The 19009-nt window shown below is 51.2% G+C and overlaps 9 protein-coding genes and 1 non-coding gene across 10 annotated transcripts; 7 read left to right on the top strand and 3 right to left on the bottom strand.

Moving 5' to 3' along the window:
• Positions 1-33: 33 nt before the first annotated feature.
• Positions 34-2158, bottom strand: BJY04DRAFT_185638 (uncharacterized protein). Its single transcript, XM_073710800.1, has 4 exons — positions 1510-2158; positions 1081-1454; positions 354-1016; positions 34-290 (listed from the first exon to the last, which is right to left on the bottom strand). Exons 1-4 carry the CDS (start codon positions 2048-2050, stop codon positions 198-200), a joined length of 1671 nt encoding a protein of 556 aa, XP_073572863.1. The 5' UTR covers positions 2051-2158; the 3' UTR covers positions 34-197.
• A 180-nt stretch (positions 2159-2338) lies between these two features.
• Positions 2339-3569, top strand: BJY04DRAFT_185635 (nuclear pore complex component-domain-containing protein). The gene is made up of 3 exons (XM_073710799.1): positions 2339-2460; positions 2516-2756; positions 2814-3569. Exons 2-3 carry the CDS (start codon positions 2536-2538, stop codon positions 3391-3393), a joined length of 801 nt encoding a protein of 266 aa, XP_073572862.1. The 5' UTR covers positions 2339-2460; positions 2516-2535; the 3' UTR covers positions 3394-3569.
• A 149-nt stretch (positions 3570-3718) lies between these two features.
• On the top strand, positions 3719-7051 carry BJY04DRAFT_185634 (Hid1 family protein). Its single transcript, XM_073710798.1, has 8 exons — positions 3719-3951; positions 4016-4637; positions 4686-4783; positions 4839-5081; positions 5134-5487; positions 5540-5783; positions 5856-6364; positions 6423-7051. Exons 1-8 carry the CDS (start codon positions 3856-3858, stop codon positions 6936-6938), a joined length of 2682 nt encoding a protein of 893 aa, XP_073572861.1. The 5' UTR covers positions 3719-3855; the 3' UTR covers positions 6939-7051.
• Positions 7052-7406: 355 nt separating this feature from the next.
• On the top strand, positions 7407-10547 carry BJY04DRAFT_206653 (H3 histone acetyltransferase RTT109; the record flags this gene model as incomplete). The annotated part of the gene is made up of 6 exons (XM_073713742.1): positions 7407-7568; positions 7716-7761; positions 7815-7876; positions 7926-8050; positions 8097-8451; positions 8994-10547. 6 exons carry the CDS (start codon positions 7407-7409, stop codon positions 10545-10547), a joined length of 2304 nt encoding a protein of 767 aa, XP_073572860.1.
• Positions 10548-10637: 90 nt separating this feature from the next.
• Positions 10638-13168, top strand: BJY04DRAFT_185620 (putative ceramide glucosyltransferase). The gene is made up of 2 exons (XM_073710797.1): positions 10638-11303; positions 11380-13168. The coding sequence occupies exons 1-2, from the start codon at positions 11155-11157 to the stop codon at positions 12878-12880; spliced, it is 1650 nt and encodes a 549-aa protein (XP_073572859.1). The 5' UTR covers positions 10638-11154; the 3' UTR covers positions 12881-13168.
• BJY04DRAFT_216757 (ankyrin repeat domain-containing protein) lies at positions 13037-13738 on the bottom strand (the record flags this gene model as incomplete). Its single annotated transcript, XM_073715851.1, has 1 exon — positions 13037-13738. One exon carries the CDS (start codon positions 13736-13738, stop codon positions 13037-13039), a length of 702 nt encoding a protein of 233 aa, XP_073572858.1.
• A 769-nt stretch (positions 13739-14507) lies between these two features.
• Positions 14508-14646, top strand: BJY04DRAFT_t59. Its single transcript has one exon. It is a non-coding gene; the product is annotated as a tRNA-Ser (tRNA).
• A 274-nt stretch (positions 14647-14920) lies between these two features.
• Positions 14921-16034, top strand: BJY04DRAFT_185619 (WW domain-containing protein). The gene has a single exon (XM_073710796.1). The coding sequence runs from the start codon at positions 14945-14947 to the stop codon at positions 15827-15829; it is 885 nt and encodes a 294-aa protein (XP_073572857.1). The 5' UTR covers positions 14921-14944; the 3' UTR covers positions 15830-16034.
• A 69-nt stretch (positions 16035-16103) lies between these two features.
• Positions 16104-16526, bottom strand: BJY04DRAFT_216755 (uncharacterized protein; the record flags this gene model as incomplete). The annotated part of the gene is made up of 1 exon (XM_073715850.1): positions 16104-16526. One exon carries the CDS (start codon positions 16524-16526, stop codon positions 16104-16106), a length of 423 nt encoding a protein of 140 aa, XP_073572856.1.
• A 1306-nt stretch (positions 16527-17832) lies between these two features.
• On the top strand, positions 17833-18995 carry BJY04DRAFT_32057 (hydrophobin family protein). Its single transcript, XM_073720130.1, has 3 exons — positions 17833-18527; positions 18577-18656; positions 18707-18995. The coding sequence occupies exons 1-3, from the start codon at positions 18191-18193 to the stop codon at positions 18761-18763; spliced, it is 474 nt and encodes a 157-aa protein (XP_073572855.1). The 5' UTR covers positions 17833-18190; the 3' UTR covers positions 18764-18995.
• The last annotated feature ends 14 nt before the right edge of the window (positions 18996-19009 follow it).

Here is a 19009-nt window from a genome sequence, read left to right as displayed (position 1 = left end):
GTCTAGTGATCCAGGAACATTTTGTACATTATTCAATAAGCGATTTTTGAGCTGTATTACTATCAAATGAGGATTTCTTGATTACTTTCGATGCCTCTGCGAACTTTCCACTATCGCTGCGTACATCATCAACTTCCCTTAAAGCAAGCAACGCCGACATAGATACTGTGCATCATTCGCTTCGGCGCTAAAATATCTCAAACAAGATCAAACGTATTGTCATCACGAATCCGGGCCTGTACTGGAAGGGTTGTCTTTCCTGAGACAACAGCTGGTCCAGAAACCGTGAGCTAGTAAAATGAGTTAGCAAGACATCGATTTTAGACCGCGGACTATATCCGAATTGCACATACCTGTCCTTGCTCTGTCCCTTCAGCAACGCCTGTCAGGAGAATCTCGACGGTGCTCAATGGGGCACCGAAGTGGCTAGTCTCATTAAAGCGGCGGTAGTCAAAGACGTTCGTCTGAGAGATTGCACCAGCGACTCCTGGACTAGTCAAGGCGTACACCACACGTGCCCCGGTGAGTACTCTGAGATCAGTCAATTGCTCGTGGTCAAGACGAGCATCAGGCTTCTCATCAATACGGTGTGCAATGCAAAGCAAACGAAGCCTATCAAGAGAAAGCTCTGCGGTGGGACCAACGTTGGCTAGCCGACTGAAGAATCCTTGAGATGGCATGTTTCCAGCGTCTAATGATCGCACTTGAAACCAGCGCGCAATTGAGGAAAGGAAGCCGGAGTGTGGTTTCATGAACTTAGCGTGGTACTCAGATATCGTGCGGGAGGATGCGATGATGACAGTAGGGGACACTCCGACGGTAGCAAGAGCGAAATCAACATTGTCGCCAGCAACGGAGTTGAGTGCAACGGACGCGTTTGTGAAAAGGGCAGCCAAAACCTGACAAAGAGGGTAAAGTCGTGAGAGAGAGTCGATCGATAGGACCAAGTCGCTGCTATTAAATCGTTGTGTGCGAGGTAGGGAGTAAATCAAGCCGGCAATACCTGCCACCAGGTTCTGTTACGAGGCTTATCAGCAAAGCCGGACTTGGGAGAAATTCTGGCAAGGCAAAACAACTTACCTTTGGCCCATATTCGATGAATTCGCCGGACCACAGGGTGGATAGCGTAGGGGTTGGGGAGTTAGGGTCCCATTCTGGGATCTCCAGACCGGCCAATTCCTTCTTCTCATCGACAAGCTCATGCCAAACGGCAACATCAAGGCGACCTTCAACTTCCTTTGGCACGTCGTTCCAGTCCATATGTCTACTTCCAAGCTTTGCAACCCAGATTACGTGTGAAAGCTGTTTATTATTGCCAGCCACAAGGGTGAGGTCGAGCGAGCCCGCCTCCGCAATCAGCGAATCTGCCTGAGCCTTTTGTAGCAACCCAGAGAGTTCCTCCGCGCCGAGGTTGTGGGGAATAATCACGATCTTGAATCCATAGAAAGCTCCAGCTAGCCGGCTCATTAGCGACGACCCTAATCACAATGACTACCTATCAACACTCACCAAAGATAGAGGCCAAAAGTTCGACGGAATCGGTCAGACATACAGCGACAACCTTAGCCTTTCCGGACTGCAGACGCTTTCCAATAACATTGATTTCGGCTGTGATTTGGTCCAACGAATGCTCGACGGCCTGCTTTCCAAGCACCGTGTAAATCTTGCCCTGTTTACCAGAGCTAGAGCCGTCCTCTTCAACCTTTCCGCGCACAGCAGCCTTCCAAACATCACGTAGATCGCCGTTCCGCCCGCTGGTCCATTTGGGGGCACCCGGGTCCTTCACATTTAGACCAGATCGGAGGGGAAAGCCATGCGGCGTCTCCAGGCTCCTATGAGCAGCTGACTCACCGGGCTGTCGTACGGGAAACGAAGTCGACTGACGAGCGAGCAAGAAGGGATGGATTTCCGGGTCTTTGGAGGTAACGAACGAGGCGACGGCGAGGGTGACAATAGCGCCGGCGATTAAGCTCGTGTATATATTCCAATCAGCAAGCGCTTCATTAAGCAAGCCGTCAAGCTTCTCAGCAATTGACACTGGCGTAGCCATTTCGAGAATCAATAATGACCAGGACCTTCGCTTTCGGTTTCAATCATTAACTCAAGGCTAGTTCAACTCTTGCTTTCAAAAAAACCATGGGACGGAGATGTGTCGGATCATCGGATGACGTGAGATGGTGAGCTGGTGAGCTGGAGATGTGGGGAAGATGGGCGCGTCTACTGATACGGTGGTACCTAGGATATTTCCTGATTGGTAAAGGCATCGCGGTAACGGCGCTTGTCTCTCCGGTTGCCAGAGGGCTCTGGCCGTGCATTTACCAAAACAATCACCTTAACCCAAATCAACCCCAAATCAAGCAATCGTCAAACGAGATCCAAGCTCTCGTACAGATGGAAGAATAAGGCGAGGCCATTCATTTCATTCAGGTAAGTTCAGTAAATTTTGCGTTTAGTTTTCAGGTGAGTCCTTGTCCCATCCCCCTGTAGCCCTGAAATGCAGACTCACCTTTGACAGTTGTCTCTTTACTCAACTCCATGTCTTCTCTTTTCCTTCCCTCAACCCCCAAATCTGCGTTGAGCCCTGCGCCTGTCTCCGAGCAATCGCAGACCCCCGGAAAATGGCGCCATCCACATTTGAATGAGATTGTGCGACGACAGCATGCGGGGACTTTCGGAGATCGTGATGTGAAGAGAGTTATGTGGAATGGTGGTGCTTTGCTTGGTACTTGGGTCTTTGGGAGCACCTTCAGGCACTAGTACGTAACGGCATGGACTGTTTGCGACTACACCTTTCGCTAACTAGACTGCCCCAGCGCTCTTTGGATCCAGGGAAAGATCGAGTTTTCAACCTACCCCGATGTGTCGCTGCTGCTTCTGCGATTGATATTTATCCTCAATATCCTGGTGGCACTTTTCCCTCTCTTCCGACCCAAAGACGACATGTCCGATATTCCTCTCACCCCGACCCAGCGGGCCCTTCTCGGCCTCGATCCCTCCAAGTCTTTTGCCTCAACACCAGCAACATCTTACGCGACTCCCCCAAAATATAGAGTGTCGTCTGTCTCGAGGGCAGCAAGCCCTGCAAGTCTGTCTGGGTCGCCATTGTCTGCCAGTGCGAGCGCCTCCAGTCTTCGGTTCTCTACTAGCATGCCCTATTCTCCGTCTCCCAGCCCACTTCTGCACAAGATGGTCGCCAACGGTGGTAGGGAAAGTGTACGCAGGCCAAGCTTTGGCTCGTCTTCGCCGCACAGCCGGAGCTCACCTTTTAAAGACTCAATCTTCGTGCCGGCTAGTCCTTCTCCAGCGACAGGGAAGCGGGGAAGCTTGGGACTGAGCAACAAGTGGTTGTATGAGCGCAGTAGGCGCTTGTCTGCAAGCAATGGCAGTCTTTGAGCGTGTCGTATGTGGGCGAAGTATTCCTACATGCGAAATTATGTAAACCATTTCCACAAGGTGTTCTCGGGTCGGGTTGGATTTTTTATGTGTGGCGTATAGAGCATTGCTGGTTTTATCTGCTATTCCCATTTTATATTTAGAAAGAGTTCAATACAATGAGTCGAGAATCAAGGAAACTGTGTACCTAATGTTTGCTGTGACGTTATACGGTTATAGTGGCTCCTTTCCCATGAAGTGGTGGGGATAGGCCGCCCCGGATACAGATCTCCAGCTTTGAGGCCAAGTTCCCAACCTTCCAAGAAAGCCAACATTACGTCCCTCATCTGCGCGCCGCACCCGGCCGTCCGGTCTCGTTTTCAAAATCCCTTTAACTCAGAAAAATTATCTTACTCGAGAATCTTCAATAATTTACCACGCGCATGAAGTCAACAGCTCCCTGAACGTCATTGACGGTTCAAGATGGGAGCCTCGGAGTCGAAGCTAGTCTTCAAACAGGGGATCTTTCGCCTTTCGGAGGAAAAAGAAATCCCCGCAGACGATCAATACTGGGCCAGAGTCAGTGTCTCATTTTGATAGCTATCGCTTGGGCTGGGTTTCATCTGTTAACATCTACATGTAGTTCTGGGAGCTCCCCGAATCAACGGAAGATGTCTTCAGCCTGTTCACCCCGGCCGATATCCGGCGGACGCGCGACCATGCCTTAGGGAACTTCGAAACGTTGTTATTATCTATTACATCGCGTCTTACAGCCTTGAAAAACCATCCGTCCTTTCCAGACCCAGACCTGGCCCCCGACCGAGACGCATTGAACTGCATTCGCATCCTCACACGCCTTCTCCCATACGTGTACGAAGCCGATCATCTTGAAGACTGGGAGGAGAAATTCTTTTGGACTCGCCGAAGGAAAAAGACCAGGAAGGCCCAGCTGGCTGCAGATGTACTCTTCGACGAAGCGCAGGGCGAGGAGGGTCAAGATCAAGCATCACCTCGTGTGAGCGACTTTGAAGATGTCAAGCCCTTAGCTGAGGAGTTGATTGATACGCTCATGGACTTGCTCTTCTTTACGGACTTTACTATTCCAAAACTTCCCTCGGCGACGTCCAAGATTTCGTACTCCATCTGGCAGAGCGGTGTTGGCTGCAATACCTCGATGGGTTCGACTAGGGAACTGGAGAGCAACCGCTGCGAGGTTCTCCGATTATTGCTCACCATTACTGGAAAGGCAATGTACATGTCTTCTAGTAAGTCTCCGCCTGGAGAATTCCCGACTAGGACTAACCACAATGCAGGTCTACTTCCAGTTCAAGGTGTCAGAGCTATTACATACATCACCACCAACCAGGAGAAACAGCCAGTGTTGACGTTGCTATGCTCACTGTTGAACACAGTATGTCCTAGAATCATCATTGATGATGCGACCGCTAACTCTTTGCCTGCACTAGGCGATCAAATACAACCCAGCCTCGTGGAGAGTTCCGTATGACCATGTTGTCTGGAAAGATCCAAGACAGATATTGGTTATTTACTCCCTTCAATTTCTCCTTGTACTCCTTCTATATCCTGTGCCGGAAGATGGTCGGGGAAATCCTCCCAAGAACTATTATCGTCACTACTTCGGTCGCCTCCACCGACCACAAGACTTCCAGTTCTTGGTTGACGGCATGACCAGAATTCTTAACCAGCCTGTACGTATACATTATCCGCTGCTGATATCACTCCTAGCTCACTGTTCATCAGATGCAAGCAACGACAGCATATCTTCCAGGTAGCCAGAAGTCGGTCAAATGGGCACCAGAAATGCTGGTACTCTTCTGGGAAGCCCTGCAGTGCAACAAGCGATTTAGGTCTTTTATCATTGACTCGAACCGGTCCCACGACTTTATAATTCTCTGTATATTTTATAGCATCACATATAAATCCGATCCAGCGAAGCAGGGCGTTGTTCGGATGTGCATCTTCATCCTGCAGACCATGAGTGTTGAGCCTACTTTTGGAAAGAGTTTGAACAACAAATTTGAGGCACAGGAAACGCTACCCCAGACAGTTCGGATACCAGGCTTCAAGGGCTCCTACGCGGATTTCCTCCTCATTGTATGGTCCCCCTCGCTCGCTGGCCTCAAAGCTACTGAACTAACCGTTATAGTCTATTCATACTTTGATAACCACGAGCAAAGGCAAGCTAAACGCGGTGTATCCAGCCCTCCTTGCCGTAATCAACAATATCGCGCCGTATCTTGAGCACTCGGTTCCCGAAACCGCGTCAAAGATCCTGCAGCTTTTCTCGTCAATGGCAGCACCCAGCTTTCTGTTGGCCAACGAGACTAATCACGCGCTTCTGAGTTCTATCCTCGAATCCATAAATGCTATCCTGGAGAATCAGTTCACAAGTATGTCTTGAACCAGATTTTGCTTCTTCTTCTTCTTCTTCTTCTTCTTTACAAGACGTTAATGATGCATAGAAAATCCCTACCTAGTATATGCAATTCTGAAGCACAGGAGACGTTTTGAGGCGGTGCGGGAGTTTACTCTGGAGAGCGGCCAGCAAGAGATTGAACGTCAGAATGAACGGAGAAAAGCCGATAGTCGCGAATCTTTTGCCAGTCCGGTGCTCTCAGCTGCAGATGATGACTCGCGTCTTTCCTCGGGGACTCGGTCCCCTCTGGGTCGTATTCCTGAGGAAAACAACAATCTTTTTGCCATCGGTGGGGACGACTCAGAAGATGAGGGTGAAGGCCAGCACACACCAGCTCAGGACTCAGCCTCCGTGCACACCTCCCGCCGGCAGTCAATAGCATCAACGGTCGATGAAAGCGTGCCGTTGCAGCTACGTGGGATGTCCGAGAAGGCGCGGGGCAAGATGCCCGCGGGACAACCCTCTTTCTCGAGGCAAAACAGTATGACCAGTCAAATCAGCATGTCGACTGTGTTCCCACCATCGTCGAGTGGCTTCACTCCCACTACCGGTTGGGTAAGTAACAGTATCTCCTCGGTCTACATAATATAGTATGCTGACACCCAAACGATAGCTGGAGTCCTGGTTGCCAGAACTTCCTCTCCACACAATCCTCACCATTATTGCAGCCATCGTTCCAAACGTTCCCGAGTCCGCATTACAATCGTCTTCTAGCCCTGAAGCCCGTACACTCATCGGTAACCTCGAGCCTTTCGCGCAAGATCCGATGATTCGGAGTATCATATCAGAGCCAGCTCCTGCTCGCGTGCACTCTTTTGAATGGTCAGCACTTTCAATGGGGTGGTACGAATCGTTGCTATGGGGTTTCATCTTCTCTGCCGAAATGGTTGTTGGATCCGCATCCGGCGCTACGCCCGGTACGGTCGGTGTCTGGAACGGAACCTTGATCAAACTGTTCAAAGTCCAAGAAGCCGCTGCACAAGGCCCAACACTGCTCGCGCCGAAGGGTGCTGTGGATGCTGTGGGAAGCAACCTAGTGCAGCGGATCGGGAACTTGAGTCTGCGACGAAATAACACGGCGCCAGACTCTCAGAGTAACTCGCGGCCTCCATCTGTTCGTGAAGTCTAGCTATAACGTACGGCCTTTTACCTTCCCTTCATGTCATTTCCCAGATCGAGTCTGGGATTCATGTTACATAATCTATTTTTGATTGTGATTAATGACTATTGTTCTGTCTTATGATACTTGATGCATTGAATGAAGTATGAGCCGAATAGGCCCACGTAGATAAGCGCGCAATCAAGACAAAAACGATAACGTTCTCGGAAGAAATGATATCAGCTTGAGTACATACTCCATACCAAGCCTTGGGGCGGCAGCAAAAGGCGCAGTGTGGGTGAATGCTTGCTTCTTGCTGGGTTGCTGACATGCCAAGGCTGCCGGCAGGATGGCGACGATCTTTCATCCAATCGATCGTGCATGCTCTCAACTCTCGGCCGACCTACATAAACCCTGGGGAAGCTCTTCTTTGGCCCAGGATTCACCAGTTTCCTAGGTATCTTTTACATCCTCGACTATTGACGCAAGACTCGCAAGATGGTTCTCTCACGGTCGCTCCTCGCCGCGGTCTCCGCGCTGTACCTTGCATTGCCGACAGAAGCCGCCGCGGGCTCATCAGAGCTGCAGAGTATCTTAAAGAACACCCACAAGAGCTCCGAATACAGCTATCCCACGGATTTCACCAGGGGTATTTTGCCTGTAAGTCTGCTTTTTGCCCCTGGAAGAGATTTCGTGGATGAACCACGTCAGGAGACGGAATTGAACCACTAACTCAATTGCCCCTTATAGATCCCTGTTCACTCTCACAAGTAAGTTCTTTGTGACTCGGGAGATGCTTGCTGGTAGCTAACAACGCGCAGTGATTACTGGAGGGACATTCCTTTCTACACAGGTATTTCTTAGTGGCCAGTCATCTATGGCCGACTACTAACAACTTCGCTACAGCTCTGTCAAAGGGATGCATTTCAGTCGAGGCTGATGTCTGGCTGTACAATGGCACTCTTCATGTGAGTATAGCGTCTCGCAGTGCCCTGTGCTCATTAATTAACTTGGTAGATTGGTCACGACGAGTCTTCCCTGACGGAAGAGCGTACGTTCGAGTCGCTGTACATCAACCCCATCCTCGACGTGCTTGAGCGTCAGAACCCTAAGAGCAGATTCCTGTCTGAGCCTACAAACAAGTAGGTACATTGGCCCTCCCACCGGATCTCTACTGATTGATTACAGCGGTGTCTTTGACGCTTCCACCGGCCAGACGCTCTACTTGTTCGTTGACGCAAAGACATCCGGCCCAGAAACCTTCGAGGCCGTCATCGCTGCTCTCGAGCCATTGCGCAAGAAGGGCTACTTGACCACCGTCAAGAACAACGACACCCTCACCGAGGGCCCCGTTACCGTCATAGGAACCGGTAACACTCCTTACGACATGGTAGCTCCCGTCGCTGACCGTGACTACTTCTACGACGGTCCTCTTGCGACCCTTAACGAGCCCGAGGGCGAGGGTATCACCTCGCTCATCTCGCCAATTGCCTCAACCAGCTTCACCTCAGCTGTTGGCGAGCTGACTCTCGAAACCGATAGCGTTCTAAGCGAGGAGCAGATCGAAACTATTCGGGCGCAAGTTTCCGCCGCGAAGGAGAAGGGTATCCTTGCCAGGTACTGGGGTGCCCCATCGTACCCGATCAGAGCCCGTAACATCCTCTGGACGGCCCTTCTCAATGAGGGTGTCGGGTTGTTGAACGCTGACGACCTGGCTGCTGCTGCTGAGTACTTTTAAGTCCACAGCGCGATTCCATATATAATGAGAAACATGAATTTCTCGTCCTGCATATAGCATAGATCATTATAGAGATCTCCTATCAGCACGAGTAATGTTTATTGGTGTATAAACGCTTCATAGGAAATCCACAAATTTGAGAAAGCAATGAAAGAATGAGCGCATTCTGCAGTAGAGAGATGCACTCCCAAAACACAAGGCTGGGGGCACGTGATCCCAGGCGAAAGGAACGCGTCTCGAGGGGCAAAAGGAAAAAAAGAGGAGGAAAATGGCAGAGAAGAGAGAATCATTAACCCACCCGACCCTCAATTGATGACAATTCATGACTGGACACAGCGATGTCCAAGGTTGACGTTGATCTGGGAGATCTCCTAGCCAAGGTGCTCCCGACCGATGCAAAGGTCACTATCCGCCATGTCTCATCGACGCCCACCGCAACAACGGCGCTCTTTGCGGCGCCACCAGGCGAAGAGCCAGAGCCCACGTTCCTTGAAAATCACTTCCTTTCTGCGTCTGTGACTGTCACTCCCAAGGATAAGGATGAAGGAGAGGAGATCATCGTCTACGGCATTGAAGTATTGATTTACACAGCCGCGCATCTGACGACAATCTTCGTTTCCAAGGCGGACTCAACCGGACACCTGCATCTGCTGAAAGCCGCGCCTAAAAGCTCGATTTTGAGACTGATTACCAGTACTTTCCTTTCTTTTCTCGTCCACACACATCAGAGACCTGGCGTCCGCTTGGTTGTGTCTCTCTTCGCGCGAGCTCAGAATCAGTACCTCTTCCCAGGGAGCATCGAGAACTCAGAAAAACATGTCCTTGACGACCGTGGGCTAATCAAATGGTGGTGTCGCGCTCTTGACCCTATTCTTCGTGAATATGAGCCTGAATCTGCTTCCCGGGAGCAGGACAAGAAAGCTGAAGAGTCTTCCCGGAGCTCCGCAACGGCCTATCTCATTGTTCCTTCTTGCGACAAGTTTGAGACGAGAGGATTCTTCCCTAGCACGGCTAAACTTGACAATAAGGAGCGGTCTCGATGGCTGAACGCTTATCCTCTACGGCAGCTGTGTAGCAGGCCTGATGCACCGCCGCGGTGCTTGGTTCCGAGGTTTCCTGATGACCCCAAGACGCGCTTTCTCATCGATCTTGATGATGAGCTTCCTGATGAGAAGGACCTGAAGGGGGCGAAGGCGGGGCAATGGAGGAGTGTCAAGTCATTGGATCAGTTTTGGGAGATGATGTCTTTTCGCCAGGAGTGTTCGGCTGGGAGGTTGGTGGGATTTCTGTGGTTGGTTATTAACCCGCCTGGTGTGGTGAACTCGAATCCGATGTTGAGCAGCAAGACTGGACTCACGGAGATCAAGGATGCGCCGAAGGTGGAGGCTAAGCCTGCTGCTGCTGCTTCTGCTTTGGATAGCACAGAACAGACGCAGCCTTTGGAGGTCTCTACGAGCAGTGAAATTACGCCTGCTGAAGCCAAAGAGCCCAAGGCACAGCAAGCCAACGATGGAAGTGCCTTCTATTGGCCCCAAGCTGGGAGAGGCCACGCGGTACTGAGCGAGCAAGACTACAAGGCCGCGAACGTCTTTCTTCTTGGACAAGACTTTTATAACGAGGAGGTCTCTTTTGCCAGTACAAAGGCGTACAACGACAAGGTTGCTGCTCTTGCTGACGAGCTCTGGATAGGTCAGCAGGTTGTTGGAAAGGGGGTCGAGAAGGAGTCTGCGACCCCAGCACAGACGACGAACACAATACCCACTACATTGCTGGTACGAAAAAGAAAGAAGGACGAAGGCGAGGCTTCAGACAAGACTCAAGGTGCACCGACAGAACCAGCCCAGGCTTCCGGGGTCAATGTGCTCGGGGGTAACCTCATTCGAAAGAAGAAGAAACCTTGACGGACGTAGTCTGCTATTTCACGATAATGATAATGAACTTGGGGGCAATTGTACAATATCAATCTACAGACTAGGCTCAATAATTCATAGTTTTTTGAAGCTAAGCCTTTTTCTCATATATCCCAAATACCGCCATCAGCACTCAGCAGAGCTCAAGCAATCTCCAACTCCTCCACAAGCTCCTACTCATCGGGTCTGAGAGTCATCATGCTCCTGCAGAAGATATGCCGTTGCCAAACATAGCCACGCCTCAGCTGCCTCATTCTCACCGCAAGCGGGTCCAACAGGGCAAACCCGCCGTTATTATTTGCGGTCCACGATCCAAAACATGATCCGTTGCATCCGAAACTCCGAAAGGAACCTGAAATCGTCAAGCTAGGCATGAAATCGAATTAGCCTGAGCCGATCGTTATTGTTGCGCTTGCCAGTGACAAACAAACCACAAGTACAAAGACTGCGCTGACAGCCTGACACCAACCGCGTTTTCTTCTCCCTTCTCTTGTCTTCCCTCCCCTCACTCAACAACTCAGGGCCCTGTCTCTCTTTCAACCCTGCCGTCTTTGTATCGCCTAAATTATAGAATGGTTTATTGCTATCGCAAACGCCTATGATAAAGCTTCACTTGTTTTTGGACGCCGTCGGTTTAGGATCAGCCACCCGCCATGGCGGATTCCAGTGGTCGATCGCGCTGGGGTGGATAGGTCTGATCTGGTACTCTACCGTGACGACCGTGTGTGCTCTGGGCTACTACAAACTGTACTCCTCCCTCATTCGTTTCAGCCGCCGCTGGAATCAATATCCGCGACGATCCGGACTAATAGTCTCTCCTTAGATGGAAACACTGCCTCCGCCGACCTCAGAAGTCCTATTCCGCCACGGCACCAGATGCGCCTCATGTCACCGTCATTCGACCAGTCAAAGGCCTCGAAGCGAACCTTTACGAGTGTTTAGCGTCGACTTTTCGGCAGGAATACCCCCGCGATAAACTTACCGTTTGCCTTTGTGTGTCCTCCCGGAGTGACCCTGCTTACGCGACACTTGAGAAACTGGTTACCGATTTCCCGCACGTTGATGCGCGCGTCTATGTCGAGGAGGAGGATCCGCTTCTACAAGATGGGAATGAGCAGGCTTATGATCTGGGTCCTAACCCGAAGATTCGGAACATGAGTCGCGCGTATAGAGAGGCGAAGGGTGATATCGTTTGGATCGCAGACTGCAATATCTGGGTTGGAAAAGGTCTCTGCGGCCGGATGGTCGACAAGTTGTGTGGTTTTGGTGCCGATTCGGGCAAGGAGAATAAATTTGTGCACCATCTGCCGGTTGCTGTGGATATTACAGGCGCCGACACTTGGAGGCAAGAGCAGCATGTGCTGGCTACGAACGGGGCTGGAGATGGCGCATTAAAACCGGGCCCACTGGCTATGGGCGGCGGTCGTCTCGAGGAATTGTTCCTTTCTTCCTCGCATGCTAAGATGTATACCGCGATCAACACGGTCCTGATTGCGCCATGCATCGTGGGCAAGTCCAACATGTTCCGCCGCTCTCATCTGGACTATCTGACCGCACCTTCTGATGGCCGCCGACGCAACCCGGGAATCGACTACTTCTCCAACAACATCTGCGAGGACCATTTGATTGGCGATTTACTCTGGAAAAACAAAGTTCGTGAAGAGAAAGAGGAGGGCAGGCGTCTTGGAAAGCATGCGCTTGTATACGGAGACCTTGCCTTTCAACCCATTGCCAACATGAGCGTTCGATCATACATCGCGCGCCGGGTCCGGTGGCTGCGCGTCCGAAAGTACACCGTTATCCTCGCGACGCTCGTTGAGCCTGGCACGGAGTCCATTCTGTGTTCGCTATATGGAGCTTACGGCGTCACCACCGCACTAGCTCAGTATCTCCAAGACAAGGGTTTCCAGTTCGCCTCCGACCTCTCCACCTGGAAAACATTCTTCACTGCCTTCGGCCTCGGCCTTTTGACATGGAATCTTATCGACTGGACTGTATACATCATGCTCCACTCCGGAAAAACCGTTGAACTGGACGAAAATACCCCTACCTTCGTCCGTCCTCCGCAAGATACAACGAGACGGCGGTACCGGCACTGGCTTGCCGCTTGGCTCGGCCGCGAAATACTTGCCTTCCCTATCTGGTTTTGGGCTATCTGGGGCGGTGAAACTGTTACCTGGCGTGATCGCAAGTTCCGTGTTGGATATGATATGAAAGCCCATGAGCTTGGAGGTCAAGATATCCAGGCCGAGGGCTCCTTCCCGAAGGGTACATCCGTACTCTCATCATCTACGAAACGTCAACGCAACCCACGAAAGAGCTAGCATGTATAGAGATAGAAGCATGGGTATGAGCACGAGCATGGCATGAGCATATAATGAAGCATGAATTTAATCGCGTTACCGTCTATGTATATCAAAATTTTCCCTCCTCCTTAACAACTCATACTAGTCATAAATGCGATCAAGCCGGTCCATCATTTACTTCTTCTCAGCTTCTCCCTCCTTCGAATCCTCCCCAGACGCACCCACCTTCTCATCCTGCTCTGCAGCCAGCAGCCACTCCGCAACCTCCCTCCCCTTCGTCACCGGCGCCTTCTCCTTCTCCTGTTCATCCCCATTCCCCCCCTCACCAGCCCCAACATCCAATTTCCCAATCTCAACCTCCACCTCCTGAACCCCCTTCTCTTCCTCCTCCTCCTCCTCCACCCCCTCAGGAAGCACATCCCAATCCGCCCTCTCCGCCAAGAAAACCGCATCTAGCCCCGCCTCATTCTTTACCCCCACATCCGCCCCAGCCTCAACCAGCGCCTTGACACACTCCAAATGCGTATTCAGGGCCGCCCAGTGCAGGGCCGTGTTTCCCGAGTAGTTGCGGTGGTTGAGCACCTTCTGGATTTCTTCTTTGCTGAGCTCGGTGGCTGGCGAGGAGGTAAGCACGTTCAGTAAGTGGGAGAGGATCTCGATGTTGCCGTTTGCAGCGGGGTAGTGCAGCAGGCAGGAGCCGCTGCCGCCTTCTTCGGCGGGCGAGGTGTCGATTGCCGAGGCGATGATGGTGGATTGCGGGACGCTGTGCTGCGCGCTTAGCGTTGAGAGGTCGGATTGCAGGGATTCGAGGTCGCCGGCGCGCGCGGAGTAAATTAGATCGTCGATTGAGTCGGGGGTTAGGCTGATTGGGGCCATGTTGGGTGTGAGCTGGATGATGATAGCCTGAAGATGACTTCTGGTGCTGAAAGCCGGTACTTGAAGGTCTTTGTGGACTTGAAGTTGGTGGGCGTTCAGATAGTGGGGGATATATATTTGATATGATCCCTTGATTTGGTGTTGATGTTGGTATTTGGATAGTAAATCTGTGAGGTGGTTAGTTCCAGTTCGTCCGGTAATGATGCCATAATATCAGATAACGAGCTTCAGAATGAAGCGAGAAAGTTGATGTCCTTTGTATGCAAGGTCAAGTCAATGGAGCCATAGTCCCCCGAAGACCGAAATGTCGAGATGATACGCATTACAGTTCAAACATATAAGATGCCAAGCACAGTTGACACCAGTGATAGGTAGCCTCTTTTAAAAAAAGACCCTAAGCCCGTGTACAACAAAAGTGCATGTTGAGTGTTATACTCTGTATATCACCGGCATGCATGTCGAGGCTCAAGCCAAACCGCCCAGCCCGCACGACGAGGGAGCCGGAGAGGGCGAAAACAAGGTGCCGGACTGAGTACCAAGGAAAGATCAGCTTACCTCAATGATAATGTCTTAAAACAGTGCTGCTCGTAGTGTAACTGTATATCAAAATTTGAATAATTGGGTAGAGAACTTTGTGAGGATCATGTGAAAATCTAACAAGGACCAATAGCAGCAGAGCCTTTCAATGTCCACAAGGAGGGGTCACTATAACTGCACATCATGGAAATCAGATTCATAAGTCACAATAGTGAACAATCAAAATGTTGCCGTCAGCGTGCCCGAGTGGTTAAGGGGGCAGATTCGAATACTAGCTTCTGATTGGTCGAGCTTTCTTGACCTCTGATTGGCTTATATGTCTCGACCATCTGCTGGTTTCGGCCGCGCAAGTTCGAATCTTGTCGCTGACGCTCCTTGTTTTTTTGTTATCTTTTTGCTTCTGATGCCCACGATTCTCATTCGTCTTTAAGTAGAGCACTAAATATAAGTATCAATGTGAGATTACTCGTATGACTTCAAGTTTTATCTTACTTTCGTTATCGCATGGCAGCAACCCTGGGGGTTAGTTTTCGTGGCTTGTGATTGGGCATGTATCTCATAGGTCAGCGGAACAATATTGTTCCTGGTCGCTCTCCGCATGAAATCATCTCCAGCTCCGGTTCTCACTTTCATTTCTGGATTACAATCATATCGCGTATAACATCGACCATGTCCGAGAGCTCAAACAAAGCCGCCCCTCGAGGCGAAGCCCCATCTCAGTCTCCCCAGGCTGAGGCAAACGACAACACACCCACTGACCCGACAGTGACGACACAATCGCGCAAGCAGGAAGAAGAAGAGGAGGAGCACACACGAAACCACGACTCAGCACAAAAACAAGCAGAAAGTGACGGCAACGACGACGACGAAGAAGAAGAAGGCGAAAGACAAGAATCCGAATCCGAGGCACCCCCATTACCGAACGAGATCCCACCACCCCTCCCGAACGAAGCGCCCCCAAGCGACGACGACGGCTGGGAACCCGTCTGGGACGCAACCGCACAGTCATACTACTTCTACAATCGCTACACAGGCGTCTCGCAATGGGAGAACCCCCGGGTTCCGAACTCAACTGCTCCTGCTCCTGTTTCTGCTCCAACTGGAGCTCTGGAACCTGCGATTCCCCCTGCCCCAGGCACGGAGGATGTAGCTGAGAAGACTGAAGCACCGCTGGGCGGGTATAACCCGGCCATTCACGGTGATTACGATCCGACTGCGCCGTATGCGCAGCATTATGAGCGGCAGGAAGAGGATGCGTTGGGGGCTCCGGGAATGGTGAATCCTGCAGGGTATGAAGCGGTTGGATCGTTTAATCGGTTCACGGGGAAGTGGCAGGGGGATTCGCAGAATCCGGACTATCACAACGATGAGAATAAGTCGCGGCGGCAGATGAATGCGTACTTTGATGTGGACGCGGCGGCCAATTCGCATGATGGGAGGAGTCTGCGGGCGGAGCGGAGCGCGAAGAAACTGAGCAAGAAGGAGCTGAAGATGTTCAAGGAGAAGCGGCGGGAGAAGAAGGAGGAGAAACGGAGGGCTTGGCTACGCGATTGAGGCTTCTTCTACACATTTCTTGAGCTCCTCGGCTCCGTTCTGCTTTATTTCCTTTGAGATACCTACTGGATTAGACCTCGAGACATGAGAGGTTGGGCGTTGGCGGCATTGTATCATTGCATATCTCTTCCTGCTGCATAGAAGCGGCCGGCACAGCACCGGCATGTATTTTACTATCATCATTGAATGAACATCATCATCACCATCATCAATATCATCATCATCATCATCATCAAGTCATGAAGACATCCCATCCGTAATCGAACACAATGGATTACTCCTCCCTCAAAACCGCCCTCTCCCTCAACAAAGCAACCGCCTCATCCGCCCACTCCTGACACCTCCTCAACCTCTCCTTCGGAAACAACCTCTTGGCCCCCTGAAACTGCTTCTTCGGCACCTCGACCTCCTCGCAAATGGCCTGGACCTTCCCGCTCTCGTAGTCCTCCATGGTGACAATGCCGATCCTGTCTTTGCTTTGGAAGACAGGCTCGTCCTCGGGGACTATGCAGGGGCGGTGGTTGAAAGTCATTCCTTCTTGGATGTTGCCGATGACGTGGAAGCGGTGGCCGGTGAGGGGGCCGTCTTCGTTTGTCTCAATGAAGATGTAGTGGTGGTCTTGAGGGCCGAGGGAGGTTTCGGCGATGCGGTAGGCGGAGTATGTAGATGTGGATGTGGGTGGGGTTGTAGAGGTCATGCTGGTGGTTTGTGGTTTGATCCAATGGGTAGGATGAGAGGTTTGAGGATGTTTCTGAGGTAGAGGAGTGGTAGAGAATCAGTAAATAGGATATAGAACTAGAACATATATCTTGTGTTTACTCAAGGAAAGTACCGTGTGGTAGCTGCCTTGACTGTTCTTCCTTGGTGACTCGATATATATATTTCACTTCAACATCACAACTGCAGTAATCTACTACCACAAGAATCAAACTGATATATACACCGGCACAATGCTCATCTTGTTTGACCAGTGTCCGAGAGCTTAACTTACTGATTGTCTACACCCACCTCTATTCTCACAGTATCTACTATAGGTAGCACGTGCAATACATACAAAGTCGACGCACCCAGCATCTGAGAGCTAGCACCTGGGATGAAGCATCTACAGAGTACGCTACCAGTACGCTAAAAATCTCCTGCCGGGTGGCTCAGAAGAACCGAAAGGCGGGTAAAGAAAGACCGCCTCGCTGAGAGGCTATCTCTAAAGACCGCTCTCGACATGAACTTAGTCGCCCCAGAACATACGCGCAATTCATGACACTTCTAATCGGTAAGCCAGCTTGGTCATGCAATGCTATCAAGCCACTGACGTAGAACCAGTGGGCTCATTCTTGAAGCAGTTCATGGCTCGTCTTGAGCAAGGATACATGTGATTACCAAAAACAGCACGTCAAAGTTCTGAATCTTCGAAGAGGCTATGGACGCCTCAATGACTCGATGACTGTCCAGTGTCTCGCCCGTGGTGCTACCTCTAGGATCGACAAAGTAAACAAGGCCGGAACTGTAGATGATCGACATAAAACCTGGAGTACATGCAGGAGGTTCCTGTCTCCCTAGCTGGGAGATTACCATCATGCTGCCCCTTGCCTCTCCAAGGCAAAGGAAATGAAAGGTACCAGCGCCCACATGGGTTTATGTCTTGTCGCTTGCCCGAGCTAACCCCTTGCAGATCGAGCATGCAGTAGCAGCCCCGAACTTTGAACCTTGATGGTCGACTAACCTCCGAGAATGCCAGAGTCATTACCTGCATACCGCACGAGATACTGCGGCTGATCTGTCATGGATGCAATCAAATCTGCGCTTAGCACGCAATACCGTGGACACGCGAGCTATACGTCCATGGAACATTATCATATCTTGACACACTATAGACAGACGGAGAGATTCTGATGCAACGTAAACGAAGAGACTGCCGGTTGCATAATGATCTACAGAGACTGGCGCACGGAATGAGACAGTACCACACGCGCAGCGCCCACCAGTCTCGCCGAACTAGGTCACCGCCACTCACTGGAGGGTATCAGCTAGCTGATCCATACCTCTTACTGGGTCTCAGCTCCAGGTACGGTGCGCCCTTTGGCGAGAGAGGAGCTTCCAAACTTGAGAGGCTACATCCTTGCGTGGTGCATTCCACAGGGGCTTCCAATGAGAGGAAGAATTCTCTGAGCCAGGGAATGCTTGCGTCCTCGACCAAACTCAGGACCACAAAACACTCATCGGACAGCTATATAAGGGCGTTGAGGTCAGCAGTCAATCCTACTCATCATCACACTCTCTTTTAGCAAGACTTTCCTCACAGTCCAGTCTCTCGTTCCAATTTCTTCTCAAAAAAAAAACCAAATTCCGTTCTATCCAGCCAAAATGAAGTTCTCCATCGCTGCTGCCGTTGTTGCTTTCGCCGCCTCCGTTGTGGCCCTCCCTCCTGCCCACGACTCCCAGTTCGCTGGTAACGGTGTCGGCAACAAGGGCAACAGCAACGTCAAGTTCCCTGTTCCCCAGGATGTGACCGTCAAGCAGGCCTCCGACAAGTGCGGTGACCAGGCTCAGCTCTCTTGCTGTAACAAGGCCACCTACGCCGGTGACACCACCGAGGTCGCCGACGGTATCCTCGCTGGTGCTCTCAGCAACCTCATCGGTGCCGGCTCCGGCGCTGAGGGTCTCGGTCTCTTCGACCAGTGCTCCAAGCTCGATATTGCTGGTATGCTCTCTAGTATTGATGATCCAAAGAAACATGCTAACAATACCAGTCCTCATCGGTGTCCAGGACCTCATCAACCAGCAGTGCAAGCAGAACATTGCCTGCTGCCAAAACTCCCCCTCCAGCGCGGTACGTATTCAGTCTTGGACTCACCATAACCACCGTCTAACATCATCCAGGATGGCGATCTCATCGGTATCGGCCTTCCTTGCATTGCCCTCGGCTCCATCCTCTAAGCTATTCATCGTTGGTGGACTTGGGCTGGAAGCAGTCTACAGATGGAAAGTCCGGTCCCTCCCTGCTTAGGGGAGCGGTACTGGCGCTTCTCTATCTTGTAGGACTGTCTTGATTCCTGTTGACATATTTGTATCTTAATTCGTCATATGACGCCGGGAAGCAGACTGTTCTTTGGATTGTCTTGTTGTGCATTGGTGACTTGCCATGGCATATATCCTAATTAGACTTGGTTTTGTTTTATTTTG

Source organism: Aspergillus karnatakaensis (assembly GCF_047715665.1).
Source record: "Aspergillus karnatakaensis strain CBS 102800 unplaced genomic scaffold BJY04scaffold_16, whole genome shotgun sequence".
Lineage (NCBI taxonomy): Eukaryota > Fungi > Ascomycota > Eurotiomycetes > Eurotiales > Aspergillaceae > Aspergillus > Aspergillus karnatakaensis.
The sequence above is the reverse complement of the archived record's forward strand: the minus strand, read 5'-3'. Positions and strand labels throughout refer to the sequence as shown.